General features: G+C 42.4%; 1 protein-coding gene across 2 annotated transcripts in view; it reads right to left on the bottom strand.

Annotated features, from left to right (window-relative positions):
* The window catches only part of LOC141126915 (cyclic nucleotide-binding domain-containing protein 2-like), a 553939-nt gene that overhangs the window by 241060 nt on the left and 289131 nt on the right, over positions 1–23748 (bottom strand). For both annotated transcript variants that reach the window (XM_073612976.1, XM_073612977.1), the window contains exons 9-10: positions 3622–3767; positions 801–861 (exon numbers count right to left, since the gene is read on the bottom strand). In XM_073612976.1, the coding sequence (XP_073469077.1) occupies positions 801–861; positions 3622–3767 (207 nt within the window). The remainder of the gene's footprint in view (positions 1–800; positions 862–3621; positions 3768–23748) is intronic.

The following is a 23748-nucleotide window of genomic DNA, read 5'->3' as shown; positions in this document are numbered from 1 at the left end:
AAGTCTAAGAATCTAGAAGACCGCTTCCTGCCTGGGCCTAAAGAATGTTGGAAAGATGTCTACTGCACAGAGGAAATTCCTTCTACTCAGCTGCTGTTTTCGGTTATCCTGTACCAATGAAATAAAAAGCCAAAAAAAATCCAAAAAGGATTGAAGAGATTAAAGCTTGTTGCCATAGGGAAGTAATTTTTTAGAGTTCAGCTGCAGGATGGGTCACCATTAGGAAGGCAGGAAAGACTATAAAAATCTAGCAGCTCCTTCGGGTGTGAGTGTAACAAACATAATCTGAGAAAATAGCCATATACATTTTATTAGCAAATCTCAGATTATCAAAATATTTGGCCTTTTTTAGAAAGAATTAAAAAAAGTTGATCTTCTGTACATTAGCAGATTTTTTGGACTACGGACAAAGGCCACTTTTTCAAAGATGAACTGCATTTTATCCTTTAAGACAGTTGTTGCCATGAGCACTAATTGTTATAGTTGCAAATGAGTTGGATCCTAGCAAGACTGGTCATCGATCCACCGTCCCCCAAGCACAGCAGCTTTCAAAGCTAGCACAAAACTTCTGGGACATGCCCTTGGCTGCCTTCCATATGTGATAATACTGATTTAAGACAATGCTCTGTAAAGCTCTGAAACGTATTTCCTGCAAATCAGCAATTTTCACTTCACTTTCCATCGTGTTTCTTGTAAACGCGCTACCGATAATTACATATTGAACAATAAATCAAAAACAAGCGATAGAGTTGTATTGCGGATGCACCATGGCTAGTGATAAATATATTTGGTTCACTTACGCTTTTGATTACATAGATTTTCGAAGAGGCCTTGGAGTCTTTCGTAATAACCATTCCTGGCCTATTAAAAAAAGATAAAAATAGAGTCGAGCAAAGTTTATATCTGTTATGATAGATTTCAGCAGGGTTTATGTCCTGCAAAGACAAAATAGAAGCTAAAGTTTATTCAAAGTTCTACAGACACAAACATTTTATCTCTGCTGCCTTCCTTCTAGTGAAACAGGGAAATATAAAGCCATAACTACTGCTATAAGGAAAGTCTATTGCCAATATATGCCCTACAACATAATGTGTATAGACTTTAATTCATCACTTGCAGTTCTGGCTGCTAACGAGTTATCAACGTTTATTGGAGTCATTACTTAGCTTTATTTTCACTTTATACACTGACAGAGGAAATATGGAAGCAGTAAGAAGTGCATTAGAGCCAGGACTGAAATTCACTCCTGGTAGCTCCATACATGGGATCTTTGAGCTGCCATAGTCAAATGTCTCAAAGAACGAGGGCAGAACGATAATAGCACATATTTCTATTTACGGTGACTTGTCCTGATCCTAGAAGGATTTGGCTGCCATGGTACAGTATACTGTTTTTTGGACAGTGGCAGAAAAATTGTTAATAAAAATATTGAAGTGGAGTTCAACCCTAACTTACACCAATGGCTGTAATTATTGCTGATCGCATCCCAAATAAGTTTAGGATATTTCTTTTTTTTTTCATCTTCTACCTTTTGTTGAAGGAAAACACCGCACTTCAGTCCATCCTTGCCGCGTGAGGTCCATCATTTCCTTTTTCCCACTGGCTCCTGGGATAGCAGTGTCATTAATCCCAGAAGTCAATGGGCATCCCCCGCTGCTAGCATTATGTTATTCCCAAAGCCATGCTTTGTAAGCAATGCACATGCATTGCTGGGTAGCTAGCTGCACCTAAACCTGGAAGAGAGTCCCAGCCGGCTTCATATACCCGCAATCAGGATGGCTGCTTGCTGCATCAGGAGTTCAAAATAACTCCTAAGACGTGCACAAAGACCGGAAACTATATAATATACAACACATGTCAATTTTTTAATGTATAAGCAGTGACTGTGACAGAGGTTACATACATAGTTACATAGTAGGTGAGGTTGAAAAAAGAAAAGTCCATCAAGTCCAACCTATGTGAGTAATTATATGTCAGTATTACATTGTATATCCCTGTATGTTGTGGTCGTTCAGGTGCTTATCCAATAGTTTTTTTGAAACTATCAATGCCCCCCCTGAAATCACTGCCTGTGGAAGGGAATTCCACATCGTTGCCACTATTACAGTAACGAACCCTCTACGCAGTTTAAGGTTAAACCTCTTTTCTTCTAATTTTAATGAGTGGTCACGTCTTATTCAACTCCCTCTTTGACCATTGGTGTGGCACTCTCACTGCTTCTTACTGGTTTTTATTGCTGTCTGTGTCCACCTTTATGGAGAATAGGGAAACTTTGTGTTGTGTCTACAGGAAATGTAGAAAAATCTTACCAATGGGACACAGATTGAAAACTAGGGTTTTAGCCCTTCCATACTTTATCCAAAATGAAAAAAAGTTTGGGATATAAATATTATTTAAAGACTCTGTTGCAGGCACACGTGTCACAGGCAAGCATGAGGGAAGTGGGTATCAACAGGTATGGGCTTCTTACAAGAGAACCCATCACAACGTGGGCCCCATTCCATAAAGTATCCATTTAAAGTGTTACTAAACCCACAACAGTAAAATCAGTCTGTATATGCAGAATAGCATGCTTGTTATATTCACTGTGGGACTTAAAGCGTAGTTCTGCTAAAAAAAAATAAATAAATAAAAAATAAAAGTCAGCAGCTACAAATACTGCAGCTGCTGACTTTTAATAATCGGACACTCACCTGTCCCACGGTCCAGTGATGCGGGGGAACGAAGCCCCACTCGTCTCCCCCTCCTCTTTGCGGCGCCAGCATCCCACTGCGCATATGCGAGCCGCACCGTGCGCCGTGACTGGCCGGGCAATCATCTGGGACCTGTGTTGTGTCCCAGATGATTGCCGAGAGGAAGGGGGGAGAGGTGATCTCCCTTCCGGTGCCGCAGTGCGTTGGGAGGAAGTTGGAGCTGGGCCCCCCCAGAAAAGAGGGTATCGCCCCCCACCAAAAAATGACATGCCAAATGTGACATGTCAGGGGGTCACCTCCCTTAAAGCGTGAAACTTTGCTTTAAGGGATAAATCCTCTGCATTGTGTAAAAAGGCTCTTTGATCCTGTATGCACACATCCTCCCCCTCCTGCAGGGTCTCTCTTGGCAAGTCCAGATAAGACACAGTGATAGTGGTACTTCTGCACATGCTCCGTTTGGTCTCTATTGCTGGAGAGAACATTTCCTGTCCTGAGCTGAGCTAGTCAGGTCACATGGTTTGACATCACACATGTGGGCGTGTATACAGATCCTAAATGACAGCCCAGTCCCTTCCTCCTCCTCCACGCCCAGTAACTTAAAAAGAACACAGAGGGTGGGATGTCACCTCTTGGTTCATGGAAGATCCACCTCCCATAACAGCATGAGGACACCGGCTATAGTGGAAATCTCCTCCTACCTGACCACTCAGCACTTGGGCAGACTCTGCAATTTATCATGTGACTGTGGTATACAGATCAGCCAAAAAGGTATATAGTGGCAGGTTTTTAATGTAAAAAGAAGATTTATAAGCTGTGGGCACGGGGGGGTGGGGGGGGGGCAGATTAACTGTTTTCATATTACTTGGTTTAGTAACACTTTAAGGAATTTGGTGCTCAGAGTATCTAAGAGAGTAAATGTGACAGTTACCTGTAGAAGGTGTGGACACAGATTCTGGGATTGTTGTAAGGAAGTTTATCAATGGGCCACCCACTAAGCAAATCAATGCTCTGCAACAGTTGCAAATGGTCAGGACCTTCTTGTGATTCACTGTTCAGGAATATGTTTAAAAAGTCCTGAAAAAAAAAAAGGATTAGTGAATACATTTCATGAAATTTGAAACTTTGGAATCTGTAGATGTGATAAACATGAGGAATTACATTTACTAAATAGGCATTTCTATTCTCAAATAGCAAGCAATTGAGCTGCAAGTTTGAAAATGACTTGCTAAGTGATTGCTAGACTCACCAGACTTCACAAGTTTGTTGCACAAATGCAGCAAGTCCACATTGCATGACTCCAGATCAACTTTATTTGAAAACATTCTGCAAGTCTTTTGCAAATTCTGGATAAGTTATGTTGTGCAATAGTCCTCCCACCACAGGGGTCACTGTGGCTGAATTTTCATATTGTAGCCTTGCAGAACTCTTTCTGTAGACTCGCCAATGCAACTTTGCTCTTGCTAGAGACTTGCCACACAAATTTGCTACAAATTGGAAAAGTGTAAACTAGAACTTGTGGCTCAAGAGCTCTGCAAGTGTACAACTTACCAGTGAAAACGTGCAGCAAGTTAACAGACTTACAATTCAACAGTGCCACAAATTTGTGGCAAGTTATCCTTGCTATCCTCCATGTTGTCAGAAATACAAATGATTTCTTCTTTGAAGATTTGAATCCCAAATTTTAAGGCTGCTGACTTGTTTTTGAAGGTGAAAGTTCCCCCGCTGTCATAATGATCTCTTTCTATACTATATAATGGGGGTCTGCAACCTACGGCCCACATGCAGCCCACTACAAGATTTTAGTCAGCCCACAACTGATGTGAACAGTCTCTGCTCTGATGGAGACCCTGATGTAAAAGGGGGACTCTGATGTGGACTCTGACATAAGGAGCATTCTACTGTAAAAGGGGACCTCAGATGCAAGGGGTAATCTGATGGGGACCCTCATGTATAGAGGGACTCTGCTGGGGACCTTGGTGTAAAGAAGACTCTGATGGGGACTCGAATGTAAGGAGGGATCCTGATGTAAGGGAGGCTCTGATGAAGACCCTAAAGTAAGGGGGGACTCTAATGTAAGAGTGACTCTGATAGGGACCCTGAATTAAAATGGGCTCTGATGAGAAAGGTGCAGTTTGAATGTATTTTTGTCCTACCTTTTTTAATGACTTTGATGGTTTATTTGGATGGTCTTTCCTTTGTTGTACTGAATCTATTTCTATGTTGTTCTGAATCATATCATATGCCGATTACAAAAAAGCTCCAAGTAAAACATATTTATTCAGTTTTTTTTTTTTACTCTTGATTTTGTTTTTATAAAAATGTCATATAACAATAATACAAAACACGTATTTACTAACAACTTAAATTGTACATAACATTTTTCTTATTACCACCCCCACCCCCCACCTCGTACTTAAGGAACTGTCAAGTTAACTTTTATTTTCACCCCTATCGACTATTGCCCCCATCCTTATTGACTTATTACCTCGACGTATCTCCAAGTCTTTTTAAACGCTTTCCAACTTTCCCATTTGTCCTTTCGGTCTACCCTGTCTTCTTCTTCTCCACTATAGTTTAAACTCTCCAGGTTATAAGTTTCATTTATGCCAAGAATCCAGTCTCGAACTTTGGGGCTGACGGCTTCCTTCCATTTTTTGGGCATGAGACTTTTCGCAACATCAGGATGGGAATTACAGATGCTTTGTATTGTTTAACCGAATCTTCCACCCCATGGAACAAGCATGTCCAGGGGTCTTCCGGTATTACTTTATTGGTGATTTCCTTTATTAATTGTAAGACCGCTTTCCAGTAATTTTTAATTATAGGACAATGCCACCACAAGTGGGCCATTGTTCCTACTGCCTTACACCCTCTCCAGCAATCCGAGAATTTCCCCGGTTGGTATTTACTTGTTTTGTCTGGGGTCGCGTACCACCTTGCCAAACATTTATAATTCATCTCAGCCGTCTTTGTATCTACAGCAGAATTATGTGTTAATTTCTTTTCGATAATGTATTTATTTCTTTGTGTCCCCAATTCATTTTCCCATTTTTTGATATATGGTGGGACCTCCATGTCCTCCCCAACTGATAGTATTTTATATATTTGTGATATATTGTTTCTTGATGTTTCCTTCATGCACAGCCGCTCCAGTGGCCTTAGATCTTCCCCAGCTCTTATTGGGTGAGGCAATTTCTCCACGAAATGCCTTAGCTGGAGGTACCGCCATCTATCAATCACCATTAATTCCGTGTCAAGTTTTAAATCTTGATAAATCTCTGATGAAGACCCTGAAGTAAGGGGGGACTCTAATGTAAGAGTGACTCTGATAGGGACCCTGATTTAAAATGGGCACTGGTGAGAAGGGTGCAATTGGAATGTATTTTTGTCCTAACTTTTATAATGACTTTGATGGTTTATTTGGATGGTCTTTCCTTTGTTGTACTGAATCTATTTCTATGTTGTTCTGAATCATATCATGCCAATTATAAAAAAGCTCCAAGTAAAACATATTTATTCATTTAAATTGTATTTACTCATTTATAAAAAAAATTTTTGGCCCACAAATACTTAAAGCTAAGTTCCACTCATAAGGGGAAGCTCTGCTTTTTTGCTTCCACCCCCCCTCCAGTGCCACATCTGGCACCTTTCGGATGGGAGGGGGGAACGGGTACCTGTTTTTGACAGGTACCCGTCCCCACTTCTGGGAGACCTCGCCGCAAAAAGATCCCTCAGGAGTTAGGCCCCCCTCCTGCTTCCCCTGCCGCTGAGCCATTCAGAAAGCTCAGCGCGCTTCACACATGCGCAATAGGGAACCGGCTGTGAAGCTGAAAGGCTGCCGGTTATAACGAATTATAAAACGAATGGCAATGTCCTAGTACAGACATGGGGTCAGTGAAGTGCAGTGGCGGCTGTTGCTCCATTTTTGGGATGGTTCCAACCTGCCGCCAGGTCCACACTTACCATCTAGGTCACAGGCGGCTTCCCCAGCCTCTCCTCCTGGCCAATCCGGTCTTAAGACCTGCTTCCTCTCCTGATTGGCCAGGAGGAGAAGCAGCAAGACAATCGCAAATGTTGATTTGCTAATGTCACATATGGGTGGGCTGGGGGTGCAGTGCTCTGCGCCCCGAGCCCAACCTTTTTGAAGCCAATTAGAGCCTCAGGCTCTAATCATGTGTTTTAAAAAAAAAACTTGCAGAAATCTATGCGTCTGACACCCCGCATAAAGATTAGGGGCTGGAACATAAAGATTAGGGCGGTGGCGCCCCTGCACCCCTTATGGATCGGCCCCCGCTGGTGAAGTGTAAGGACAACTAATATACACATACTTGTTCTAGGTCAGCGACTCGCCCCTCTCCAAGTAGCAAACAAGTGTGAGAAGGACAGATGTAGAGCTTGCACTTCCGAAAACAAGTCAATGGGTAAAATTTGAATCAGTCACCAAAATATAACCATAGCTTTATTCTTCATTGTTATGCTATGTTGGTTTATAGATGTATCTATATTGTCTAATGTTAGTGGAGTAAAACGAATGGCCGTGATAGTCTGTTGGGTCTGCGCCCACCCTTTGTTTAAAGCTGAGCTATATACAAACATCTGAACCATGTACTGTATGTATGAGCTGTTCGGCCCAATAAATAATTTGTATTTTTGGCTATCTAGTCCTTCCCAGACAGCACAGCCAAGGTAATGACCTCACTTTTCTCTACTGCAGTTAAACAACACAGCATGGTCACCTCCCGGCTCCCAGCCTGTGATTGGACAATAAAGGAGCAGCAGCAAATGGATGAAGTCATCTCTGTGCTCCCTCCTCTTGCCAATCAGTTCCTTCTCAACACATGTTCATGCAGTACACCTGATTGAGACATACACTAGTAGAATGTAATTCGAAAATTAGCATTGTAAGAATGTTAATTTTCCAATAATTAGCATGGCAAAAGCAATGTTAGCGTTCTACTATGGTGATGAAAAGATTCAAAGGAGCAGACTGGAATTTTTTTTTCTCAAAAAAACAGACTTTTAACAGTGAATGTTTTTTGTTCGGGAAAGTCCAGTCACTCCAAAATCGAATGTTAAAAGCAAATGTATTTTAACTATTTTTGAACAACATTTATGATGTCACTGAATTCTCTGACCAGAATTTTTGTACAAATTAAAATCTTAGTTTTACTCCTAGATTTCCCCAGGAGTTCCCTTGTTTAGGGGATAATAAGAGGCTTATACCTAGTCAAATTCCGTTATATATACTTGTGTATACTTAAAAACACATGTAATGATTTTTTGCCAATTACATTACTACATTAACCATTTGCTGACCACCTCCTGTAGCTTTTTTTTTTTTCTTTCAATATTTTTATTGAGGTTTTACAAAGTAGAGAGTTTTACAAACATTTAAACATACATATCGAGTTTATTTCATAACCAATAAATGTGATGATGGTAACAAAGGTCTATAATAGAATTTAAGCCTTGCGGACTTTAGAGAACTAGTAGAGCCGGGCAATGAAAAGGACAAAGTAATGGGAATAAGAAGCCTTGTGTCGGGTCTGTTGAGTACGCTGGCCGTGCCTCCAGTTCACCCATCTACTCCACGTGGGAACTAACTGTGGATGGGTGGGGGCATGTGCAATCAGCTCCCAGTCATTTAACTCCTCCCGCCTCTTAAAATTGTATTAGTCCTGAAACAAGAAATGTTTGCTTTTCATAATTAACAATACATTTAAAACACTAGGGTAACCAATAAATTCTATGTGATGTAAGTTATCTCGTCTACAACTTGTTTGACTAAAAAACTGTCAAAAATAAGTATTTAGAACCAATAGTTGTTTCTTCTTTATTTTTCGTTCCCTAAAATATGACTAAGGGCCGGAAGTGAGGAGTCTAGACCCCTTTAAGGTGAAGAGGGGATGTGGGAAGGGGGAGGGGAGGTAGGCGAGGAGATCTAGGACTAATGTAAGCAAGAATGCCTCTAGAGATATTGAGAGTATCTTCATTTGCAAGGTGCATTTATGGAATGTGTAGCAGTCATCATCCATTTTTAGACTTTCGTGGCTTCCTCATATTGAGGTCTTTCATATCCTCAGGTCAAGCGCTATTGATTGTTGGACAGTCTGTGGAATTCAGCTGATTCTGCAAAATGCTTTCAGCATGTTCAGGTTTTGCAGAATTTGGTATGTGTCTCCCTGGCCTGATGAACTAAATATTCAATTTCGGCAATCTTGCCTATTCGTTGGAGCCATTCAGAGATACTAGGGGGGGTGCTTTTCTTCCAGTGAAGGGGTATGCACATCTTCGCTGCATTGCTGAGGTGAAGAGTCAAGGAACTTCTGTAGTTTGATTGGGGTAGGACTGTGTGGTAGAGGGAAAATTGCGCCGGTGTGTAATCCGGTGCGTAAGTTGTTATTTTGGTAATAAGGTGATGTACTTCTTTCCAGAAGGGTTGTATTAGCGGGCATTCCCACCATATGTGGAGGAGTGGGCTGACAGCTGTGTTACATCTCCAGCAGCGTGGTGATACGTTAGGATAGTAATTATGTAGTTTATCTGGAGTCCTGTACCACCTCAAGTAAATTTAGAATCCATTTTCATGTATGGAAACATTTGTCGAACCTTTATGAATGTGGGTATAAATATGTTCCCAATCCTCTACTGATAGGTCTACCGCTAACACCCCTTCCCATTCTCCTGTAGCTTTACTACTACAGTGCGACTCAGCTGCTACAGCACAAGCCGATCAGTGGGTCCTGGCCATTGATTTATGTCCAGAACCCACCGATCAGCTAAGCAAATGACAGAAGAGAGCCCTGTGTAGGTAAGCAACACAGGGTTCTCTACTTACAGCAGAAATGTGCCGTTTCTCAGAGTAAAAAGTGTCACATTGCTTAGTAAAATCAACACACAGTACGCACACTAAACATTGTTAGGCATACATTTAACCCCTTGATCGCCCTAGATATTAACCCTTTCCCAGCCACTGTCATTAGTACAGTGATGGTGCCTATTATTAGCACTGATTACTGTATTAGTGTCACTGGTGATGTAAGTGGCAGTTAGTCATTTTCCCCCCCTAGCATAATTTAGTGTCAGACTGCCCGCTGCACTATCACAGTCCCACTTTAAGTCACTGATCACCGCCATAAGAAGTATAATAAGTAAATAAATACAAGTTCCAGTATATATACACCATAATCTGTAAACACTATAACTTTCATGCAAACCAATCAATATATGTACACTTATTGGGATTTTTTTTTACCAAAGACAGAGAGTAGCATTACATTTTTGCCAAAATTTATGAAGAAATTTGATTTTTTTATTGAACATAATTTATAGCAGAAAGTAAAAAGTATGGGGGGTTTTTTTGGTCATTTTTTGTTTATATGGCAAAAAAACAAAAAACAAATCCCAGTGGTGATCAAATACTACCAAACGAAAGCTCTATTTGTGTTGAAAAAAAATTATATACATTTTGTTTGAGCACAGCGTTGCATGACTGCGCAATTGCCAGTTAAATTAGCACAGTGTTAAATAGCAAAAAATGGCCTGGTCATGAAGGGGGTAAAATCTTCCTGAGCTGAAGTGGTTAACTGATGTTTTTCATAATATCTGAATAGAGTTCAGATATAAAATGCCTTGCAAAAGTATTCACCCCCTTGGCTTTTTACCTATTTTGTTACATTACAGCCTTTAGTTCAATGTTTTTTTTAATCTGAATTATATGTGATGGATCAGAACACAATAGTCGTTGGTGAAGTAAAATTAGAAAACTATATACATAAAACTATTTTTCAGAAATAAAAAAGTGATAATTGGCATGTGTGTATGTATTCACCCCCTTTGTTATGAAGCCCATAAAAAGCTCTGGTGCAACCAATTACCTTCAGAAGTCACATAATTAGTGAAATGATGTCCACCTGTGTGCAATCTAAGTGTCATATGATCTGTCATTACATATACACACCTTTCTGAAAGGCCCCAGAGGCTGCAACACCTAAGCAAGAGGCACCACTAACCAAACACTGCCATGAAGACCAATGAACTCTCCAAACAAGTAAGGGACAATGTTGTTGAGAAGTACAAGTCAGGGTTAGGTTATAAAAAAATATCCAAATCTTCGATGATCCCTAGGAGCACCATCAAATCTATCATAGCCAAATGGAAAGAACATTGCACAACAGCAAACCTGCCAATAGACGGCTGCACACCAAAACTCACGGACCGGGCAAGGAGGGCATTAATCAGAGAGGCAGCACAGATACCTAAGGTAACCCTGGAGGAGCTGCAGAGTTCCACAGCAGAGACTGGAGTATCTGTACATAGGACGACAATAAGCCGTACGCTCCATAGAGTTGGGCTTTATGGCAGAGTGGTCAGAAGAAAGCCATTATTTTCAGCAAAAAACAAAATGGCACCTTTTGAGTTTGTGAAAAGGCATGTGGGAGACTCCCAAAATGTATGGCGGAAGGTGCTCTGGTCTGATGAGACTAAAATTTAACTTTTTGGCAAACGCTATGTCTGGCGCAAACCCAACACATCACATCACCCAAAGAACACCATCCCTACAGTGAAACATAGTGGTGGCAGCATCATGCTGTGGGAATGTTTTTCAGCAGTTGGGACTGGGAAACTGTTCAGAGTTGAGGGAAAGATGGATGGTGCGAAATACAGGGATATTCTTGAGCAAAACCTGTACCACTCTGTGTGTGATTTGAGGGTAGGATGGAGGTCCACCTTCCAGCAAGACAATGACCCCAAACACACTGTTAAAGCAACACTTCAGTGGTTTAATGGGAAACATATAAATGTGTTAGAATGGCCTAGTCAAAGCCCAGACCTCAATCCAATAAAAAATCTGTGGTCAGACTTAAAGATTTTTGTTCACATGTGCAAACCATCCAACTTGAAGGAGCTGGAGCAGTTTTGCGAGAAGGAGTGGGCAAAAATCCCAGTCATAAGATGTGTCAAGCTCATAGAGACTTATCCAAAGTGACTTGGAGCTGTGATAGCCGGAAAAGGTGGCTCTACAAAGTATTGACTTTAGGGGGGTGAATAGTTATGCACATTGACTTTTTCTGTTATTTTTTACTATTTGTTGTTTGTTTTACAAAAAAAAAAAATCTTCAAAGTTGTGGGTATGTTCTGTAAATTAAATGATGGTAATCCTCAAACAATCCATGTTAATTCCAGGTTGTGAGGCAACAAAACACGAAAAATGCCAAGGGGGGTGAATACGTTTGCAAGGCATGTAACTCCTATTATATATAGTAGTACATGGTAACTTGATCTTTCAATGATTCCTCCAGATGTTTTCTTTGTATTTGAATACATTTAAATAAAGAGCATAAAAAAATAACAAATCAGCAATGACAAATCCAGTGTTTTTATTCCAAAAGGATCATTTTACATGGTAAATACCCTAATACCAGGGCTTTTTTTTCTCAGGAAATAGGTGCAGGTACTCCCCACTTCTGAGAATCCGCCCCCTACCCACCTCTGGGCACCGTCCCTTGGTTCCACCATTGGGTGGGTGGATCACGGGCCCATGCATTGAGGTGGTGGTGTGCTGGTGGGGCGCTGTGGCTTGCGGGTTCCGTGGTTGGCTCTGCTGGACCTGGTGGGGTGGGCGGCTGCCTCTATCCAGGGGGCTTCTGGGGGTGGGTGGTGAGCTGACGAATCACAGATCATTTGGCTCTCCCTTGTTGGTTGCCCACACAGCACTGTCTCCATAGTGGAGTACTCCCCCCCCGCTCATGGCGTTTCCCCCGGCCGGTGGTGACGAGTCATGACCGCAGCTGTCATTTCCGGGTGTGCCGGCCGTTGCCGGAGCCGTACATCGATCTGGCATCCATTGGGCTCACTGCCTGTCCGTAGGCTCCAGGGCTGGGGCTGTCCATTCACTCCGCCGGCTGTGGAGTCTGTGGGTCGTGGTGCCTCGCTGGCGCTCTGCCGTCTCTCTGCATGGGCTTGTGGTCTGTTTGCAAAACACACACAGTTCTTTGCAGTGCAATTTGCGCCATTTTTTTTTTTTGTATTGGCGCAAAATGCTCTGCAAAGTATCGGCGAGTACTTGACCGAAAGTATCGGTACTCGTACTCGCCGATATAAAAAACTGTATTGGTGCAACCCTACTATGTACAGCACCCTGCTGATCCCTCCTATAAGCCATAATCTGTCTATATTGTACAGAGAAGCACAGAAACCTTGTGATGACATCACTGAATGTAATATGTAATTAAAATGTAAAAGTTTTATTTTTAACATTTCATTAGCATGTTTATGAAGAGAGGAAAGAAGGACCAGGGAAGGCAAAAATATAAGAAGATTAATTTTAGATTTATCAACTTTTACCCAAAATTTGATCCAATGTTGTGTTTGTAAGATTATAGCTGGAACATGACATTCTAGCTTCTTACTATGTGAACAGGCTATCTAGTTTGTAAAGAAGTGAAATGTTTGTAGATGCTATATAAATAAATTCCTTTTTGTAGAAAAGTAATAAAATAAGTTAGTGTATATATGAGTACACTTTTAGCTTCTACTGGAAAAATAATAAAGGCCTTCCCTGCAAGACTTAGACCATCTATTTAATGATTATGTACCACTATAAAATGAACAGATTTAGAAAAAACAGGCTCAGCTCTTATGAAGGACAAGGGTTCCTGGAACTGAAGTTTTTTTTTCCCAAAAAACTCTTCTATTTTTTCTAGAAGAAAATAAAATGATGAGCTAAGTCAATTGTATAACATTATGGTTCTAATCAATCTCTCATATTCTACAACATTTGCAGAAATGATTCCTTCGTTCTAAATATATTTTACCATTAATCACTTGGCAGGACTGAAATTGGTACTATAATGTATAATCAGAACATCATATTAAAATTATGCTGTGAATTACCGGGCTCGTATATTACTCAATGTAAACGAAGGAGGGTTTCATTACACGCCGTGTGATTTATTTCTGTGCAGTCAGAAAATTGGAAAACCTACATTCTGAAGCACGTGCCGCTGATATCTGCAGACAGGCTCGAGTGACATTTATTTACTGGTGACTTTCCACATGCTAATTCTGAGAAGTAACTAATAGCAGTGAAGTTCATCTTGTGCTTGAAGGCAATTATTTTGGTGTTAGTTTAATACTGCAGTCAGTGGCATGGATACATATTCAGTTACTTTATTGTTTTTCTACAAATAGGCCAATAATGTTGCATTATCAACGTGATTTTAAATATTGTAATTCCAGGGATGGTCATTGCAGCAGCAGAATGAGCAGCTTAGCCCAGTTTTCTCTTTTGTTGATCATTAGCTCAATCTTCTGCTGGAGAGTTCCAAATTCTACTGAGGCCAACACAGGGATATATTCACTGCCATGCCACACTTGGTAGCCCACTTAAGCCTGCAATGGATTATGGCATTTGCTCAGCACCTGTAATGGATACCTTTGTAGCACTGAACCCCAAAGTGGCTGCTGGAAATCGACTGGGTACCCCTTACCTGTTTCGAGGCTGCCCACCCTGGTATCATTCTCAATAGCACACTGACAAACTCAGTGTAGCACCCTCCTAGATAGGTGTTAGGTTAGGTAAATTTAGTTCTGTAATCAGTGTAGCTGCATGAGATTGTTTTGGTTTGTGCTGCGTTCCTCTAGCTGCAGGGTTGACTGTTCCCCCTATCTGTCTAGAAATATTCTGGAAGATAGTGGGTGTGGAAAGTCAAATCAGCAGCTGCATATCTGGGCAGCCCTGGCCAATTCCTGGGGAAAGGTGCTCAGATTGTGGCTGGGAGTCTGTATAAACACTCTGAAACCTGGAACAGAAGGGTCTTGTCCTGAGGAGATCACAACCTGGGGGAGGTTGTTTGCCCCCTAGGCAAACCTGCCATGTGTCTACAGTTCATCGAGGTCCCAGCTAAGCTAACCGAAGGCCTATTCTACTGAAAGTTGGCTAAAGTTGACTGAGAGACTTTTTGTCTGGGGATCTAGCCTGTTATCACTGGAAAAGTGTCTCTAAGATATTGGCAGGAGGCAACCAATTATCCAAAGGACTTTAGTGAGTACAGGCTGGTGTAAGAGATCCTTGCTACTTGTGCTAGAGTCAGTTTTATTCAAAGGGGACATTGTGTGTAGTATCCTGAAGAGCTCAGTCCATTAACTGCTTGTACAAGGACTCTTGGCTCACATTACCGCTGCTGCTGCATCTCTTGCAATCAAGTTAGTTCTACCTAAAGGGAGTTCACTACTGAATTGTTCCTGGAAAGCTCCATCCAACATTTGCTCCAAGCAATTGAAGGTTTATTGCTGCTCTTGAGGAAAATGCAAGAAGGAGGGATGTGGGTGCACAATACTCAAAAGCACATGCAGATCTATGAAGACAGATTCCTGAAAAGTCTTTGTTCCAGCAGTAATGGGCCTTATAGTAGCAACCTTTATTTATCGAAAGTAATGCAAAAGTGGGCATAACTTTGTAACTTACATAGGCATTTAAATTTCACACATTGGTAGAGTAACTCTTGTGCTATAGTAATGCCCCTTACACACGGTCGGACTTTGTTCGGACATTCCGACAACAAAATCCTAGGATTTTTTCCGACAGATGTTGGCTCAAACTTGTTTTGCGTACACACGGTCACACAAAGTTGTCGGAATTTCTGATCGCCAACAACGCGGTGATGTCAAGCACGTACGACAAGACTAGAAAAGGCCAGTTCAGAAGCAAGCGCGGCACCCTTTGGGCTCCTTTTGCTAATCTCTTGTTAGTAAAAGTTTGGTGAGAGACGATTCGCGCTTTTTCAGACTCGTGGCTTTCAGATCGTTTTCTGCGGTTCAGTTTGTGCTTGTGGGTTTGTATCTGCTCTTCAGTGCGTGCAAGCAAGTTCCGCGTGACTCTAAGTAGTCATTGTGTTCTTGTTCATTAGTTACTGTTTTTCAGGTCGCTCTTCACAGGCCTTGCTGTTCTTCAGTGCGTTCTGTTACTGCGTTCTGAGCAGCCGACCGTTTTCTAGCCATGTTGCATATACGTACTCCTCATAGAGTTCGTGCTGTGCGGGGGCTTGGTGTTGGGGTCCTGACCTTGACACAAGTCCAGTCCATGAACATGGTGGGGAGGAGTTCATGGACCAAGAATTGGTTGCTTCAACGTAACCAGTTCTCTCATATGCCTTTGCTCCGTGAGATCCATGAGAATAATCCTGATGAATTCAGGAACTTTCTCAGGATGACGGACCCCGTGTTTCACCGTCTGCTGGCTTCGCTGACCCCTTATATTAGCAGGCAGGATACCTGCATGAGGCAAGCCATCACTCCGGAGCAGAGGCTCGTCGCTACCCTGCGGTACTTGGCGACAGGGAGAAGTCTGCAGGACTTGAAGTTCTCGACAGGCATCTCCCCCCAGGCTCTGGGGATCATAATCCCAGAGACCTGTTCTGCCATCATACAGGTCCTGCAGAAGGAGTATATGAAGGTAAGATTTTTATCCTTTAATCTCACATTTTATTGTATTTAATGATTGATAATATGTTGTATTTCTTTCCTCATTCCCTAATTACCATGATTGGAATATGCTGTGAATGTCCCCTTTGTCCTCATGCATGCTGGATTTTTCTGTAATTAATTTTTTAGTCCTTCATACAGATTGGCCTTCAATAACCTCCCCAGCATGTTCTCCTACCCCTATATTCACCTCATGTAGTCACTTAACAATGTATTTTATCAGCTCCATAGTAGTGCTTTACCCCAAACACCCCCTAAAATGTTTAGAAATGTGATTTGTGCTTTAAATTCAGGCAGAGTGCCAGAGACTTTTTTTTTGTGGTGTCCCCAAATCATTTTTATTAACCCTCCCTCCCCCCAACTGCTAAGTCAGCTGATCCCAATTCTCTATCTATCCTCAATCATCTATCTACTGACTTTGCCAAACCCATACACACTATACCCATCTCTTTTGTGCTCAGATTATTGGATGAATTACCCAAAGCATGTAGTGCAAGGGCCTGCCTGTATACTTTCAAATGGTACTGTTTAAAGTTTTTCTATCCTATTATTATCTTGACAGGTAATAGCAGAATGTCCAAATGTCCTCAAATGTGTACAGTGTGTATTTATATCTTTGTATTATGACACTTCTTACCTGTCCAGTGGTCTGCCAATAGTGTAACTAAGGAGGGGCTGTTCCAAGTAATACCCTGTATTTAGGCATTCATCTCTCAATGAAGTGAAGAGGGTTACCTGTCCAAGATTCCCCCCCCCCATAATGTTAGAAATGGCCCATGAGAGGGGGGGGGGGGGAATATGATAGGTGTACCTTATACTTTGGTGTTGTTAAATTCCCCTTAATAAATGCTATCTGGAGGTTGGCCAAGAATGTTTGTGTCTAATCTGCTTGCCATGTTTATGTGCAAAAATATAAATTTATTTTTGTTTTCCTCAACAGTTTCCTTCCACGCCACAGGAATGGCAGACTGTGGCCTCCCACTTTGCCCAGCGGTGGGACTTTCCTAACTGCGGAGGGGCAATTGATGGGAAACACGTCCACATCGTCCCACCACCCAACTCGGGGTCGTACTATTTCAACTATAAGGGGTTCAATAGTATTGTGATGTTGGCGGTGGTGTCGGCTAATTACGACTTCTTGTATGTGGACATGGGGAAGAATAGCCGCATGTCCGATGGTGGAGTCATTGCCCAGACAGAGTTCTACAGGCGTCTCCAGAATGGCAGCTTGGACTTGCCACCTCCAGAGGACAATGTGGAAGGACTCCCATTCGTCTTCGTTGCTGATGAAGCGTTTGCGCTGGGGGACCATCTTATGCGGCCATTCCCTATGAGGACCCTCACCCCAGAACAGAGGGTTTTTAATTACCGGCTGGCCAGAGCCAGAAGAGTGGTGGAGAACACATTTGGAATCCTGGCCAGCCGGTTCCGCCTATTTCTGACACCCATCCATATGACGGAGTATAAACTTCATCATATAATCCTGGCGTGCTGTATTCTCCATAACTTTTTACGCAAACATTCGGCCAACTATGCTGGCTCAGTTGGGCCTGAGGCCGGAATGATACATGAAACAACACTGATGGCGCTTGAAAGTGGTCGTCCTGGCTTGCCCTCCCTGAGTGCCCGTGATGTCCGGTTACGATACCTGGAGTTCTTTGTGGGTAGGGGGGCCATCAATATGCCAGCAAATTTGTGAAGCCTTTATCAAATAAAAAAGCAAAAAAAAGAAAATCTTTGTGGACATTTACTGCTTGTGTTTGTTTTAGCTGACCCTGACAGAAATGTGGGGAGTCCTGAAAATGGCGTGATTGTGTAACCTTATACAAAGCACTGTTGGGTGTTATTTACTAAAGGCAAAGACACTTTGCACTACAAGTGCACTTGAAACTGCACTGAAACTGCACTTGTAGTGCAAAGAGGATTTGCCCTTAGGAAATAACCCCCATTTTCACAGAAAACACCAATTACGTCACCACCAAAGTGTTTTAGCGTTGACACAATAATCCACACATTCTTGCTTAACAATCTCTTTAATACCTGCACAATCACATGTGCATTTAGAAAAGGTTTTTCAAACAAACCAACATGTTTGTTGTATAACAATTTTTGGGGTAGCATTATAAATAATAGAAATGTCCATTTAAGATAAAACAGGCATGAGTAAAACCAACAAGAAAGACACAAATCTTGAACTTACAAAGTTCACATTTGGTAGAACTTGAAGGCAATATCAGACATGAGTATTTAGGAACTGTGCTTGATATTGCGTTCAGATGGGGTGAAGTCACCCCAGGAAAAGCCAAATTTGGCAGATGCACACAAATTTCCCAATGTCAACATGTGCTAGCTGCCATCACGGGGGATCAAGGGATGTGTTTTGGGGGAGAAACCCCTTCCTTTCAGCTACTTTATTATTGAGGAAGGGGTTGCACCCCCAAAACGCGTCCATTGATCTCCCGTGATGGCAGATAGCACATGTTGGCACACTGTGTACATCCTCCAAATTAGGCTTTTCTACAAATCTTTAAAACATTTTGAACATTGTAGCACACAAAAAAAACAAAGGGATTGGGAGGGGTTTTAAACTCGCCCCAAAAAATCAATGATGTTTTTATTTTTTTGAATAACATCATTGAAGTTTTTCTTGAGGTTTTCCAATTGTAAATTATACCCCATGATCTCCCCGATCAGGATCTGGGCACTTTCTGATGTGAAAGGATCTGGATCCACAACATCACGATCACCTAAAAAGAGAGAAACCCAAAAAAAACCGTATCAAAAATATGCCGGCATCCATCTCTTACCTGAGCCTGTGGTCGCAGACACTCACCTGTTGTGGTGACTAGTTCCACCACGTCTTCTTCCTCCTCCTGCACTTCTTGGGTTGGGGGTATTTCCCCTTCTTCCAGAGGTGGGGGGTCTCTGGTCTCCTCGGATGAGGGGTGTCCTCTGAGTCTTTTCTCCCCTATGTAAAACAAAAATGCTATACTTAGCACACAGTGATTTGATGGCAGAACTATAAATAGGAAACATTGCTTGGAAGTGGGGAGTGGAGTTCCAAAATGTAGCATTTTCAGTGTTCTTTGTCAAGCTTCAATACTTTACCTGTTTGGTACAAGCTTCACAGATGTCGCCCCCCCCCCCCCCTATAGTATACACTGGAGCACCTGTGTGGCCCCCTAATAAAAATGGTGTTCTTGTGTCCCACACTAGTGCTCCAGTGTCCAAATGTGAAAACAGCTGCTGAGTGTCCTCTCCTTACACAGAATCTAGTTTGCATTTCATTCTAGTAACAAAGCCATCTACACAAACAAAATTGTTTCAGACAAGTAGGGCGTAAAAATTGTGGCCAAATGCATATGGCCTAAACAATGGTGTTTTATAGGCCGAAAGAAAAATGTTTGATACGAACGAATAATGTACTCATGAACATGAAATTTGCCATTTAAAAATGTACACTTGTAAGAAAAGCACATGGAGCAGCACGAACGTAAGAAACATAAAGAATAGGAACACAGGACAACTACTTACTTTTTTGCAGCACTCTCCGGATCTTTCTGTACTGCTCATGTTCTCGTAATTTCAGGTCTGACCACCGTTTCCTGAGCTGATCTTTCGATCGTCGTACCCCGAATTTCCAGTGCAGTCGCTTGACCACTTTCGCCATGATCTTGGCCTTTCTGACATTGGGGTTGGGGTAAGGTCCATACTTTCCATCATAGTCGGCCTTCTTCAGGATGTCCACCATCTCCAACATCTCCCCAAAGGACATATTTGATGCCTTAAATCGTCTCCTTCTGGATCGTGACGTTTCAGGCTCCGGGCTTTCCTCCCCCTCCTCCTCGTTGCTATAATTAGCACGCACCTGCTGTGTATCCGCCATGTGCTCTTCCCCCACTGCGCAGAACGAAAAGGGGCGGGGAATATACTAGAAAGAACGTCAGGGGCGGGCGGAGTTACACGCATGCGCAGTGTGTATAAAGCGTAACACGCGTGTGTATTACGTACGATCTGTGAGCGGAGGAAGGAGCATCGAAAGTGCCGATCGTGATAACGAAGGTAAGATCTAAACTTGCGCCTATACTGCTTCGAAATTGAAGCCTATATTGTAACAAGATTAGGAGAGTTTGGCATAACCTTAGGGTTTGTCTTGTGTTGTGTCTTGCAGAGAAAATGGATGGCTTCAATGACCACAATTTCCTCCCCCTGTTCATAGACAAATACAGGGAGCTGCCCTGTCTGTGGCAGGTGAGACATCCTCATTATAATCATAAACAAAAGAGGCAGGCAGCGCTGGAGAAACTGCTGGAGTTGGTGAAGCCGGTGGTCCCCACAGCAACCATCCCCTATTTAAAAAACAAAATTGGTGGCCTGAGGAGCACTTATCTTAGGGAGCGCAAGAAAGTCACAGATTCCCAGAGGTCCGGAGCTGCAGCAGATGACGTTTATGTCCCCAGGCTGTGGTACTATGAGAGACTGCGATTTCTGTCAGACCACACTGAAGTCAGGGAATCCCTCTCCACTCTTCCTTCCACTCTTCCTTCCACCCCACCTGAGGCTTCTGATGTCCAACCTGGGCCTTCCAGCCAGGAAGAAGTGGAGGAGCCCAGCTGGAGTCAGGTATAGCATTCTTCTACAGATTTCAGGTCAATAAATAAATGATGTTTAATAGATGTTATTATTGATCACTAATTGCTGATTGAAAAAAGTGTTTTACATATCAATAGACAGTAGTGGGCAAAAATAATTGGGACAAGAATGAAAAATGCTGGGCTCAGAATGATAATCTGTTATATTTGTTAACATTCAATTTGCAACAGTCATGAGGTGAAAATTGTGTGTGATTGATGAAGAAAATACTAAAACTATGTCCCTTTTTCATACACAGGAAGACCTCAGCCAGGAGGAGGTTGTGGAATGTGGCAGTCAGGAGGAGGCTGGGATTAGTGGCAGCCAGGAGGAGGTGGGGCTAAGTGTCAGCCAAGAGAAGCCTGGGACCAGTCGCAGCCTGACTGAATCGCAGGTTCCTCCCCTCCGCCTTCCATATAAAAGAGCGAGGAAGGTGACTCCCATGCAGGATTCAGCGCTCAGGCTCATTCAGGAGGCTTCTCCGAGCCTTATCCACTCCTGAAGAGGCCTTTGCCTGCATGGCTGCCACCATGCAGGAGTGTCAACGCCTCCTGTGTGAGCAATTTATTTATAAAGTCCTAACTAAGGGGGTGAGTGGGGAACTAACACCCAAGACCGACGTGATTGAGTTGGACCATCCTCCTCCTCCTCTTGCTGCCACAACTCCACCACCAGAGCCACCGCGTGGAAGGAAGCGTGGAAGGAAGACCAGAGAGTGATGACCCTGGGTTCAGTCTGGTCTGACAAAAGCTGCAGTCTCTCGTATGACCACAGCCTGAGGACATCTGTCATCTGCTGCTTTCCGGATCTCTGGGACTTCTGGACCAGACTGCACTCCCTTAGATAAGGACTCCTCAGGCCACCAATTTTGCTTGAAAATAATTGATGTCTGCCCTGGGGGTCCAAGGCTTCGCCAATTTCTGCAGTTTCTCCAGCATTGCCTCCCTCTTTGTTTAGTTGTGAGCCCTTAATAAAAGTTTTATTTTGGAAAATTATACTCTCCTGTGTGTTTTCATCCAAAAAGGACAGTTTGTTGGTGACGATTCAGGTACATTCAATCTCCTACAGATTAAATAGAACAACATATCAATGGTGTTGTGGTAACTTGACACAAAAAACACACACTAAAATCTTCTGGAGAAAAAATAAAAATCCCAAAAACAAAAAATAAGCCTTGAAAAAAATACAAACCCCAAAAAAATAATCGGCCTTAGAAAAAAAAAAAAAAAAAAAAACAACACCAAAATAATGATGTCAGATGTGACAAATCAAAATATAATGAGGGAATCCCGATAAATAGTAAAGAAATAAGTTTGTGAGAAGTGTGTGTGAATATGAGCAACAAAACTACTTAATTCTTGTCACATTATAAAGAAGAAGAGAGTGCGCTGTATTAAACCATTTTTAACATTGCAGCATGACGAAAGTGCTGTATCCATTGCGAACGCTAATTTTACCTGACCGAGCTGTTCCGTGTCGGAATTTCTTCTGAGCATGCGTGCCACTTTGTGCGTCGGAACAGGCCACACACGGTCGGAATTGACGCGATCAGATTTTGTTGTCGGAAAATTTTATAGCCTGCTCTCAAACTTTGTGTGTCGGAAAATCCGATGGAAAATGTCCGATGGAGCCCACACACGGTCGGAATTTCCGGCAACACGCTCCGATCAGACATTTTCCATCGGAAAATCCGACCATGTGTACGGGGCATAACTCTTCTTTTTAATTGCAGGTAAATAATGGATTTCAAACAGAAGCAGAGTGCCATCATTGAGTTCTTGACATAGGCCAAAAGTGATGGTCTTTCACTGCGTGATATGTCTTCAAATTCGGTTTCTCCTTCTCTGAACGTCTTCTCTTCATCAATCTGTGTAGATGGGTTTTGTCAATGGTGTCATATCCATAAACATTCTGTAGCTTTCTGTGGATGCCGGACAGCCTGCACCCCGCCTTCCTCAAGAACTCATTGATGGCACATTGCTTCTGCTCAGAATCCATTATTTACCTGCAATAAAAAGAAGAATAGAAAGAGTTACTCTACCAACATGTGAAAATTGACCTATGAAAGCTTTTAAAAAAGATATGCCAACTTTTGCATCGCTTCCAATACAGCCCTTATACATTTAAGATTTTATTCAAATTCAATGTCCCCCACACACCTGGTCTTATATTTATCTTATTTGCTGCTCTGGTTTCCTCCATTAAATTATTCTTTAGTTTTGCTCTACTTTTTCTCCACATTACCATTCGCTCTGCCCCTTTTTAAAAAAATAGCTAAACCTGGTAAACTTTACTTCCCCCGTTTCCCTTCTTCCCTTTTCCTTCTGCTCTCTTATCCACCTATTATTCTTTTATGAAATTACATAGAAACATAGAAAAGTGACGGCAGAAAAAAAAGACTGAGTAGTCCATCAAGTCTGCACGTTTTTTTTTTTTTTTTCTCTTTTTCGTTAACTTTTTGTCTGAGTATAGATCTGTTTGTTCCAAGCATGTAACTCAGATTTCTAAACTGAAATTTTTTATCTTCCTCTCTATTATGATGCTTGACAATTATACACTCCTCCGTACTTAAAGCGGGGGTTCACCCACACCGCCAAAAAAAAAAAATATTAAAAGCCAGCAGCTACAAATACTGCAGCTGCTGACTTTTAATACATGGCCACTTACCTGTCCAGGAGTCCAGCGATGTCGGCAGGGGACGCCGAGAACCCGCTCGGTTCTCGGCAGCTACCGCCGCCATCCTAGGTGAGGGAATCAGGAAGTGAAGCGTTGCGGCTTCACTTCCCGGTTCCCTACTGCGCATGCGCGAGTCGCGCTGCACGTCCCTAGTGGTCCCCGCTCTCAGCTGGGAGCTGTGTGTTCCCAGGAGACAGCGCGGTGGGGACAGGAAGAGGCATAGACTCCCATGGGAGTCTATGCCAGAAGTGGGTGCAAATAC

This window comes from Aquarana catesbeiana, linkage group LG02 (assembly GCF_042186555.1).
Source record: "Aquarana catesbeiana isolate 2022-GZ linkage group LG02, ASM4218655v1, whole genome shotgun sequence".
NCBI classification, from domain to species: Eukaryota; Metazoa; Chordata; class Amphibia; order Anura; family Ranidae; genus Aquarana; species Aquarana catesbeiana.
The sequence above is the reverse complement of the archived record's forward strand: the minus strand, read 5'-3'. Positions and strand labels throughout refer to the sequence as shown.